Here is a 10,664-nt window from a genome sequence, read left to right on the forward strand (position 1 = left end):
CGCCAAAACCACTGAACCGCTCGCTTCGACGCTACGAACAAGAATGCATTCTGGCCATAGGTGTGTTCAGCGTGACAAGTATTTAGCTGTCAGCTGTCAGTAGACGGTAATAAAAGAAAGCATCAAAATATCGGAAATATTAACCATTTCAAATTTTGTTTAGTTTCAATCCTATCCATGGTATAATTTCACCATGACCGATATTTACATAATATTTGATTTCTTTAAATTATATCGAATTAAAGTTGTTTAAAAATTGTTGCAAAGAAATTGTAAACAAAGTTCCCATCAAAATGAAATGAGCTGAAACCCTGTCTCAATCAAAATATCCGAAATATCAACCATTTCATTTTTTTTAGTTTAGAAGATACTTAATTTCTTTAAATTATATCGAATTAAATTTGTTTAAAATTTGTTGCAAAGTTCGCATCAAAATGAAATGAGCTGAAATCCTGTCTGAGGCACGTGCTTTCACCCTGTACTTCCGGTATTGCATTCCGCATTCCAAAGAATTTACAATCACAACTTCTATTGATTGGGTGGCAGCACCGCAAACAGCTGGAGATCGAATGAATCACAAAGCAACGGGTGGATTAGCCAATCTAATTGCTACGTTTCGTTTTGCTATTTATTGTTTATACGTGTTTTTTGCAGAATATGGCTACTAAACTAAACGTAAATATTAGAACTCTTCTGACCAATTGCGAGGAGCTAGCTAAAGATGAAGCCAACTACTGGAGGCTTAAAAAGTTCATAAAATCACTGGACACTATGATAGAGGAACTTAAGGAATGCGACGAGTCAGTACCCTGTTCGTGTGTTTATGCATACCAGAAGTTTATTTCTGTTTTACATTTATTTATAGCATCGGTAGTAATCTGAAAGTACCAGACTACACAAAACGGCTTAATGATCTCAAAGCCCTTACCAACTATATAGACAGCCCACCGCCAGTTAAGAGCTTGCGTTCAAAGCTACGCCCGGCACATGAAACTGGTGATGACGCCCTGAAAGAAGTGCAGCAACTACAAAGCTCCAAACACCATGCAGATTTAAGAAAGGATTTATTGGGAGGTATGGATTATATTGTAAATGTTAGAAGCTTTTTTCTAATAATGCCTTTATGTAGACGATACACTGCGCCGACGTAAACCGGATGATAGTGCAACCAGCGCGGAAAATATGGGCGAAGCCGTTAAATATTATAGCGAGGCACAAGAAAAAATTACCGAGCATATGCTCTCGCTTACGCGGAATTTAAAGGAGCAGACCGAGACCGCAAATCGGATAATTAAAAGGGATACTGAAATCGTGTCAAAGTCTACAAATATGGCCGATCGCAATATTAATTCCTTAAATAAAGAAACAGAAAAATTAGAGGAACACTCTCGCAACGCATGGAAATGTTGGATGTGGCTTATGTTTGCATTTGTTATCGCTGTATTTGTTGGTATGTAAAAAAAAAAACAAGATTTATCATTCATTAACTCCAATTGATTTTATAATTTCAGGAATGGTATTGTTTATGAAAATTATGAAAAAGAGGAAAGTTTAAACTGAAAGTTTAGAAGTACTTGCGAATAAATATCTAAAATTTTTTATATTTCATAAATAGCAAAACAAAATGATGTTAAACAATATGATATCAAATATTTGCAAATTTAATTTTAAAAACTATTTGTAAATTTAAAGTTTTTAAATAAACATTCCCAAACAAATTTCCTTAAAATCTACGTGTTCGCAGGGTTGCATGCCGATGAGAACACTTGTAATATATTTTAGTGCTCGCGAAACAAGTCTATTCAAATGTCAAGTTCACAACTGTCATTGATCAAGCAGTATTGCCAATTACACGTCTCTTTCTTTTTCCGGTCGCCAGAATGGTAAGACCTGAAGAAATATTTTAATAAATTAATTTCGAAACATCAGTGAATAATCTCAATTTTCATCAATATTCACTATGCTAGAAAGTTGTGAAACACAATAGTGAACCAATTGTAATGAATATCTTTTTCTACGACCATTTCAGGGTATTGATATCAGCCATAAATACGATCGCAAAGTTCGCAGAACTGAGCCCAAATCTCAGGATGTTTACTTGCGTCTTCTTGTCAAGGTAAGTGGTTTCCAATTGGTAGACAGGAATAATATTGTGCCGTGTGAAAATGCAATTGTTGTTTGAGGTGTCCGAAATTATTAGCAGCTGACATTTCTCTGGCTTGTGCAATATTTTAGTGCGTCGTCAAATCTTGTCTACCGCTTGTATGTGCTAATGTGTGTTTTATTATTATTAATTGCGTTTTTTTTCTTTCTTACAGTTGTACCGCTTCCTACAGCGTCGTACCAACAAGAAGTTTAATCGCATCGTCTTGAAGCGTCTGTTCATGAGCAAAACTAACCGCCCGCCAATGTCTTTGCAGCGTGTCAGCCGTTTCTTCAAGACAGCCGCTCAACCAGAAGCCACAGTTGTTGTTGTCGGTAGCATTACCAATGACATTCGTCTGTTGAAAGTACCCAAGATGACTGTTTGCGCTTTACATGTTACACAGACAGCTCGCGAGCGCATCATCAAGGCTGGTGGCAAAGTGTTGACTTTCGATCAATTGGCACTTAAATCGCCTACTGGCAAAAATACATTATTGTTGCAAGGAAAACGTACTGCACGAACAGCCTGCAAGCACTTCGGCAAGGCGCCTGGTGTGCCACATTCGCACACCCGCCCATACGTGCGATCAAAGGGTCGCAAATTTGAGCGTGCTCGTGGTCGTCGTTCCAGCTGCGGTTACAAGAAGTAAACAATCAAGCTTAGCACGTTTATGCGTTTGTAATATTATATTGTGGGTAACCACGAATTTCGTATTTGTGACTATTGATTTTTGCTGCATAGTGCACGACAGCCGCACAACATGTTTATGCAAATAAAAGATGCAATTACTTATAATTTTTTCCAAAGTACAAAATGCGTGTAGTGTTCTTATATGTTACTAGTTTAGTTACTTATACCTTATTGATAGAAAGTTTACTAAAAAATTTCCAAATTCTTGAGTGAAACTTTGCAATCTGCGACAAATATTTCCAGTACATAATGGGTTGTTGCAATTAGTCTTCAACGTAGTAAAATAATGCGCTCTAGAAGGGTTTTCTATGTTCTTTGATATGATCTTTATTAATACATTTAGATCTGATTTGCATGTTTAGCATTCCCAGTGATGTTCATGACTCCATTTTCAAGTTACGATGGTCGGCTCTGCGGCACCAGATGAAGCACACCCCCAAGCATTAAATGGTTTAAGGCAATTATATTACATATTGGAAATTATATTACAGACGGCAACTGGCAATTGAAACCTGGCAACTGAATTTTTGTGGTTGACGCGGAAATTTTGATTGTAACAAGTAATTTTTAGCAAAAAAAACCGACTTCAACTCTCATAAAAAAAATAAATATATATATATATATCTCCTGATCCGCTGATCGGATCTTAACCAGATTAGTATGGGACCACCTCTGAGACACTACCTTTCCGATGCAAAAAGAATTATCGAAATCGGTTGACGTGGCCCAAAGTTATGCGGTAACATACATAAAAAAAAAAAAATTAAAAAAATATTCCGACGAACTGATAACCTCCTCCTTTTTTGGAAGTCGGTTAAAAATTTATTTCTTTTTAAACGGTTTCACGGTTTATTTACAATCAAATCTTGGTTGGTGGTACCTGAAACTTCGAATATCATCAAATTTGTAGCCCTTCGGCAACCCAACTGAGGTTGCGTTGCTATCCATAATCGACCCTTTATCTTGCTGGAATTGTTCTATTGAAGGCAATTGAAACACTGAAATACTGCAATAGATATATATATCTTTAAATAGCCCGTAGTATAATACCACAGTGCGAAAGCCAATTTCACACATTTCAAAAATCAATCAGGGATAATCCATAGAGTACGAATTTTCTTGAAATCTACGGGAATGCTAAAACTGAATCCTAATAGCTACGAAGTAGCATATCGTTACATAAAATGCAAAAAGACGTAACAACATCATAAATGAAATGGAAAAAGTCGTGACTAATATTTTTTTTCTCATAAAATGATGTGGGGAGTTGTAATTCGGTGAAATCCAACATACATATGTACATATGTAAATCAAAAAACTGAATTTTGAGATTTTTATAATTATACTTTTTGCATTTCAACGATAATGTTTGCTAAAATTTTATCCTTCAATATTTGCGATATTTATTTTTGAAAAAAATTAGATGTTAAGGACCAAAAACACTCGACCACGTATTTGAATTTTGTCCTACGTTAGTTAAAAAAATAAAATTAATGTAAAAAAGCAGTTTTACAATGGGTCGTATGAATAAAATAATAAATTAAAATTTCTTAGACTTTACTCGATTTATTCAAACAAAATTGAAATAAAAGGTATGCAATTTTAAGAAAAAGCAATTGCTTTGTTTTTATTCATTCGACCCAATAATGGCCCATAGTTTCGTGAGTTTATCGATTGCTTCGTGTGTTTTGAATTTTTTTTTTTAATTTTGTCGCAAAGTGTTCTATGGAATTTACAATAATTTCAATTCGAGTTTTTACATTTTTGTAGGAAGTTACAAAATCATCATCGTATCAAATCTATTTCTAATTCTATAATTCATTCAAATTCTTACTTTAAAGCTTATATGTATATAGAATCCTTTTACTGCAAATGTCCACTCCAGTAATTAATTAATGGCTGGTCTTGCGGCTGCACCCCTAATACTTTTCTAAGTTTCCCCTGACCATTCGACGACTTAGCTCGATTTAAGCAAATAACTTTGCTGCAAGGAAAGGGATGAAAAAAGTAAAAATAAGCAGAATATTTTAGCCAGTAATAATACGTACTTTTTCCACTCTTCTATCAGGACTTTTGTTTGTTTATTTAACACCAAAGGGGTAAAACGTTTTTCGTCCACAGCCTTCATTAATTTTACCATTAAATCTGGCCCTGTCAAAAATCATAAAGAATATTGATAAATAGGATGCACGCATTTTTGAAATTTATAGCTATACATTTTTTTGGTAATTCTCCTGGCCATTTTACGCAAACTTTATGCCCATCTGTTGAATCATCTAGAAAATCTATGCGATACACTGAGCTGCTCGAAATAGGAACTGCAATTTCATTCGACACTGATATTATTTTATAGTCAGAACTGATAGAATGCTGATGTTGCGCATCGATGCGCATGAGATTATGCATTGGCTCTGGTAGCAGCTTCTTTAAGCAGAGCATGAAGTTAAGCGTACGATCTGAGCTCCCACGTACAATAATCTGTAATTAAAATATTAACGTTTCACGTTGTGATTAAGTAGGTTTCTAAATAACTATTTATCACCTTTATGCCGGTTAGTGCACAATACATCACCGTATTAAATTCGCGTCGTACAATTTCCTTTACATGTCGTAGTGAATAAAACTCTTCTCTTTCGGGATCATTAATAGTTTCTTCGTATTTTTGTATCATTGGCAGTGTAATATTATATGTAAGACGCTGTTGCGGCGGACGATCGCTACTTTGAGGCGGCAACCACGGTAGGTTGCCAAAAGTAACATGTTCCGTAAGGAAACGCGAACCAGCCAATAATATCCACGAAAAGTGTGAATGTAGAAATGCATAAATATTTTCTTCTCCAGTTAATTCTACTAAAGAGCGTGGTGTTTGCACAAGAACTTGTGCACTGGACAATCGACGTTGCCGAGGCAGTTCTTTTGTATCATCGTTGATTTTTTTGGCAGATGTTTGAATGTCTGTTGAAATTTTTCGTAAATGTTCAGCAAGGAAAGGTTTCGTATTAAGAAGGAAGTACTTATCCTTCATAAGTACAATAATGGAGAATAGTTGGTAGAAGCCCCGAGCCTAAAGAGCAAATAAATAATGTAGGTAATTATGCAACATGGGAAATGGATTTCTGCTGAGTTTTCACTAATAGTACATACCACTGTTTATCTTTCCTAATAAAAAATTAAAACATCAATATTCAACCTACCTGCAGATCATTTACTTGAAATGTATGGCTCAGTACATGCCCTCTTGCAGAGTCACCGAAGAATACAAATCCCCCATCTTTATTGGAGTTGATCTCACAGCTAAGGCTTCGCACTGCTGCTTGCTTAACCAACATCTGGACGTCAGGCAATGCTGCAGTTTGTGTGCTTAAAAACGTCGCTCCACTTTCATTATCCTTACTGTACAAGCCATTAGTTTGGCCAAGTGAATTGCAGGCGGAACACATTTTGCTGTCCAGTTGCTGCTGATCCAACTGTACCTCTTCCAATTTTGTATCCCGTAGAGTTTGTGTACAAAATATAGCACTAGGCCCATGTGCCTCACAAAAGTGGCACAAGGCTATAACAGCGTTCATATTTATTTATTCGAACAAAGCGAGAAAATGTTACATTTTTTGCAAAAGTCAAATAAGTTTATGCAATCTTTTGTTTTGTTTTGGTAATCCACCCAATCGCTATGTTGCTTTATGGTTCATTCACTCTCCAGCTGTTTGCGGTGCTGCCACCCAGTTAATAGAAGTTCTGATTAGAAATTCATCGCCGAGACAAAGAACGTAAATCTATCTAGAAATCTGTAATTAGGTTTTTTTGGTTTAAGCAATGAGATTTCATTTAAGACAAGCATTAAGCATTAATTTTATACTATTCAAGCAAATAAAACTGCAGAAGGTTTTTACCTGAACACCTTGTGTGCATAATATTCGATATTTTCTAACTTGTAATCTGTAATTTAACGCACTAGTCGCATTACCAAAAGCGCAACACTGGTGATTTGGAAGAAATAAAATCATTGCCCCTTTGTTCTTCCTATTCATTCTTTGAGTTGAATTCGCCCGATAAAGACGATATTGACAACGGCTCGGTTTATTTGTACTATTTCCAAAAGAAAAAAGAAATATAGCAGCAATTGGATTTGTTTTAAATAAATTTTTTACTTTTGGGTTTGGATAAATTGAGAAATTTTCAAACGGAATAGTTGAAACAAAAAGCTAACCATCCGTAAAATTAAGAATTGTTTTAATAAGATTTGCAAAATTTAAAGAAAAGAAGTGAAGAAGAAACCCATTCGCAAGCAAAGGAAAAATTTAAGGCAACGCAAAATCATAAACTGAAAAATCGATTAAAGGGGGGCAGACAGGAGGAAGACTTTCGTATCTGAGCGAAAATTCATTTGGTGGAGGTCAGATTGGTGTTCGTGCATCAAATAATAACAATAAACAAATAAAATATTGTAATAAAAGGCGGACTTTGGTGGAAAAGCAAAAAAAAAATAAAAATTAGAAGAATATAATAAGCACCACTTTAGGAGAAAATGGCTGACGTTGAATCAAGTGCTGTTGTGCAGCAATCGTCTTCAGGTGCCAGTAGCATGAGCCTAAATTCTATACCACTATTAGCGTCCAATGAGCTGCTCGGCGAAAGCAGCAGCGCTCAAGTAAATCTCCAGCAACAACAGCAACAATCACAACCCGTTGCTGGTGCTGTTAGTGGAGGTAATGGTGGCAGCGCAGGTACATCCTCGAGTTCAGTCAACAATGCGGGATCCATAACAATGGATACTACAACTAGTGAAAATACAAGTTTAGTTAATAGTGGAGTGATTGGAAGTGGTGTTGGGGGTGGTAGTAATTCGTCTAGTGTTGGTGGGGGTAAAGTGGACAGTGGTGAGCCACCATCTAAGAAGCAAATGCTCGATCATCCGAGCACATCCTCGGGCAGTGGTAATAGTGCATCGCAACACGAAAAGCTCGAGTATCGTCTGGGAGGGATTTTATGTTGTGCTGTTTGCTTGGATTTGCCGAAGACAGCTATGTATCAGGTGAGTACCTAATAATTTTGCACAAAATTGTGAAAATGGGTAGTGGGTGGAACATTTTATTTTTTTATTTATATTTTTTATTTTTTGCATTACCTTTTTAATTTGATTAAAAAATAAAATAAATTAAAAAATGCAAGCCTATCTTGCTCGAATCAGCAACTTTAACATACGAATGTCCTAAATGCCGATAAAACCATCAAGGTAAAATAATCTCCAAAAGAAAGAAACAAACGTGGCTGTACGTACATATGTAAAACATTTGTGCTTAAGCATACCTACATATTCTATAGTGCTTATTTGGGTATATAAACTAAATTGGTTTTATTAAGACGCAGAAAGTTCACAATGCAAACACGCTGCCAGCTCATGAACGACAACAAACCCAAAACTTTCCTTCTCGTATACATACATCCACTTACGTACACATGGATACACTTTTTATTTGTGTACTATAATAGTTTCAACAAAACTAGAATCACTTGGACAAAAGTAGGCAAGATCAGCTGTGTGTCAACGCTATGGTGCCACTATCGCGATTCCCGTTGTATTGTATTGGCTATCTACTCCCTCTCTCTACTGTGTATAATGCCTGGGGAAGATCCATTAATACATAAGAGCCGTAGTATTTGGGTTTTTTTTGGTAAAACAGCATATCTCATTTTAACATATTTTGATTTTTGAGCACTAATTTACGGTCTTACCAAAAATTTAACACTTAAATGAAAGATTGGCGCTTAAAGGCATAATTGAAATATTATTCTGTTTAACAAAAAATTTTAACAAAGTACACAAAATAGTAATTAAGTGCCTTTCAACACAGAAAAGCCGAATTAAAATAGTTGTAATGGATGAAAGTCTACAGAATTCAGTTGTCATAGTTTTTTGTGACTTGCTGAGCAATTGTGGTTGTTTTTTGGGTGTTCCTCTTTGTTATTGATGGTGGTGGAAAATCATGGTTAGGTGATATGTATGTATGTATTCGTGTTTGTGTTGTGGACTCTTCAATTCGTAGTGAATGTGAACTGTGAGTGCGATTGTTTTCGTTTATTTATTTTTTTTTTTATCAAGGGACGTAAGGTGGGCAGGGCTGCCAATTTAGCTCCAACCGTGCCATTTTTGGCCCTATTGTACTTCAAATGGCACTTAATTTTTTAATTTGACACAAAGTGCCAAAATTGCGCTTTTGAAAAATAGTAGTATTTCAATACATTACATAGTGTATACTACAACTAGTTTATCTTACTTTGGCATTGGACTTTGGTTTTAGGAATAAGTTTCTAATTTTAATGCTAAATGGGAATAATTAAAAACAGTGACGCCTTTTTTGACAATTTTATTTTTCTATTTGGCACATTTTGGCACTTTTTTATCCTCAATATGGCACTTCATAGCTAAATATAGTAGTTGGCAGCCCTGAAGGTGGGGCTGTATATCAATGTCCGACTCGTTACGTATCTGATCGGCTGTTCCTCTACCTCAATTGCTTTAGCTCGCCTCAGCTGAGTTTGTTTTTACTTATCTGCTGCTTCTTACACATACATATATTTTATGTATGAACGAATATGTATTTCGTATATATACATATATATGTATATACATATGTAAATATGTATGCAGTATATATGTACATAAATACATATATACACCATCTTGTTTGGTATAGCTGACAAGAGACTTTTGGGTATTTGTTTATCTGTTATGCGCACGCCGTTGTTTCCGCTCTTGACTTTCGTCGCTTTAAAGCAGACATATGATTTTTGATACATTGCATTCACCATGCTTCCATTCCTTTTATTTACATTACATATAGATACATATATGCGAATGTGCATATATATGTAAGGATACATATACATATATATGCGTAGTTATCTAAACAAATATATATACATACATAAATACAATTGTGCAAAACATAATAAAAATATTGAGCCTCCTTGAGTAATTTTCTTTATAAAAGTATAGCTCAATATCTAATAAAAACCATATATGTACATACGTACATACATACATGCAAACTTTGTGCAAAATTATAAAAAATACAAAAAATGCAGTTTTAGCATGTATAATAAAGTGCAAGTTTCAAGTGGCTACAAAATACCGTTTATACTTTTTTTAAAAATTAGTAAACATTAAACAAACAAAAGAAAAATGTCAAAATTAGTGAAAATGTCGCACTAGTTATTATTTTGCACGCAGTTGTACGTTCTCCTAGGCATCAGTGGTACACAAACCCTGTGGGAAAATGTAATATATGATAATTGAAAAAAATAATCAGGAAAACAACCGTTTTCACATTCGAAAATGCATTATTTTTCCCACGGCGATGTCCGTCCTAAGAAAAGTGGGGCATTTAATTTTGCTTACCAGTAATGCAGGAATGAATGCGATTTTTTGTGACTTTTTGGATACATCAAAATACTGGTTACATATGTATTAAACAATAATAGAATCTAGAACTCATAAGAAATACATTACATTATTTATCACGCGTGTAATGCGTTACTGCTTTTCCCACTGAGAAGTTTTGGCTTAACTGGTTTGAATAGAAAGAAGGCAGAATCGATAGGATGTTAAACAAACTAGGGAAAAAATTAATAATAAAACGTAATTTATGAAAAAATTCAATTCAATTCGCTTCTCTTGCCCTTGGTCGGATGCATATGAATGTACATACAAATGTATGTATGCATGTGCTGAACACAAATATACTTTTTACATATGTATATACACGCGCTTAGAAACACACCTGTTGGGTAAATGAAAACGATGATTTTGATTTGGTATTAGGTGAAT

At 35.0% G+C, this 10,664-nt stretch overlaps 4 protein-coding genes across 6 annotated transcripts in view; 3 read left to right on the forward strand and 1 right to left on the reverse strand.

Moving 5' to 3' along the window:
• Nucleotides 1-551: 551 nt before the first annotated feature.
• LOC118746747 (vesicle transport protein USE1-like) lies at nucleotides 552-1,688 on the forward strand. Its single transcript, XM_036480649.1, has 4 exons — nucleotides 552-800; nucleotides 866-1,074; nucleotides 1,130-1,450; nucleotides 1,512-1,688. Exons 1-4 carry the CDS (start codon nucleotides 658-660, stop codon nucleotides 1,553-1,555), a joined length of 717 nt encoding a protein of 238 aa, XP_036336542.1. The 5' UTR covers nucleotides 552-657; the 3' UTR covers nucleotides 1,556-1,688.
• Nucleotides 1,689-1,775: 87 nt separating this feature from the next.
• LOC118746749 (60S ribosomal protein L18) lies at nucleotides 1,776-2,960 on the forward strand. Its single transcript, XM_036480650.1, has 3 exons — nucleotides 1,776-1,883; nucleotides 2,030-2,116; nucleotides 2,319-2,960. The coding sequence occupies exons 1-3, from the start codon at nucleotides 1,881-1,883 to the stop codon at nucleotides 2,793-2,795; spliced, it is 567 nt and encodes a 188-aa protein (XP_036336543.1). The 5' UTR covers nucleotides 1,776-1,880; the 3' UTR covers nucleotides 2,796-2,960.
• A 1,518-nt stretch (nucleotides 2,961-4,478) lies between these two features.
• Nucleotides 4,479-6,780, reverse strand: LOC118746750 (folliculin-like). Of its 2 annotated transcripts, XM_036480652.1 has the most exons (6): nucleotides 6,727-6,780; nucleotides 6,031-6,621; nucleotides 5,379-5,900; nucleotides 5,053-5,314; nucleotides 4,885-4,987; nucleotides 4,479-4,820 (listed from the first exon to the last, which is right to left on the reverse strand). In XM_036480652.1, exons 2-6 carry the CDS (start codon nucleotides 6,403-6,405, stop codon nucleotides 4,700-4,702), a joined length of 1,383 nt encoding a protein of 460 aa, XP_036336545.1. In that variant the 5' UTR covers nucleotides 6,406-6,621; nucleotides 6,727-6,780; the 3' UTR covers nucleotides 4,479-4,699. The 2 variants fall into 2 exon arrangements, with proteins under 2 accessions (XP_036336545.1, XP_036336544.1); XM_036480651.1 differs by having other exon boundaries at nucleotides 6,031-6,750.
• A 74-nt stretch (nucleotides 6,781-6,854) lies between these two features.
• The window catches only part of LOC118746751 (cysteine and histidine-rich protein 1 homolog), a 25,905-nt gene continuing 22,095 nt past the window's right edge, over nucleotides 6,855-10,664 (forward strand). For both annotated transcript variants that reach the window (XM_036480655.1, XM_036480653.1), the window contains exon 1: nucleotides 6,855-7,868. In XM_036480655.1, coding sequence (XP_036336548.1) covers nucleotides 7,362-7,868 — 507 coding nt within the window. In that variant the 5' untranslated portion in view covers nucleotides 6,855-7,361. The remainder of the gene's footprint in view (nucleotides 7,869-10,664) is intronic.

The sequence above is a fragment of the Rhagoletis pomonella genome, unplaced genomic scaffold, assembly GCF_013731165.1.
Source record: "Rhagoletis pomonella isolate Grant_MI unplaced genomic scaffold, Rhpom_1.0 Rhpom_scaffold_00011, whole genome shotgun sequence".
Lineage (NCBI taxonomy): Eukaryota > Metazoa > Arthropoda > Insecta > Diptera > Tephritidae > Rhagoletis > Rhagoletis pomonella.

What these genes read in the sequence shown, in the direction of transcription:
- LOC118746749 (XM_036480650.1), top strand. An exon ending in ACTTGCGTCTTCTTGTCAAG is followed by an intron (nt 2,117 to 2,318) that starts GTAAGTGGTTTC and finishes TCTTTCTTACAG; the next exon opens with TTGTACCGCTTCCTACAGCG.
- LOC118746747 (XM_036480649.1), top strand. Translation starts at nt 658, where the DNA reads ATGGCTACTAAACTAAACGTAAATATTAGAACTCTTCTGACCAATTGC. An exon ending in GAACTTAAGGAATGCGACGA is followed by an intron (nt 801 to 865) that starts GTCAGTACCCTG and finishes ATTTATTTATAG; the next exon opens with CATCGGTAGTAATCTGAAAG. An exon ending in TGTTATCGCTGTATTTGTTG is followed by an intron (nt 1,451 to 1,511) that starts GTATGTAAAAAA and finishes TTATAATTTCAG; the next exon opens with GAATGGTATTGTTTATGAAA.
- LOC118746750 (XM_036480652.1), bottom strand. Translation starts at nt 6,405, where the DNA reads ATGAACGCTGTTATAGCCTTGTGCCACTTTTGTGAGGCACATGGGCCT. An exon ending in TTCAAGTAAATGATCTGCAG is followed by an intron (nt 5,901 to 6,030) that starts GTAGGTTGAATA and finishes TTTGCTCTTTAG; the next exon opens with GCTCGGGGCTTCTACCAACT. An exon ending in CTGATAGAAGAGTGGAAAAA is followed by an intron (nt 4,821 to 4,884) that starts GTACGTATTATT and finishes CTTTCCTTGCAG; the next exon opens with CAAAGTTATTTGCTTAAATC.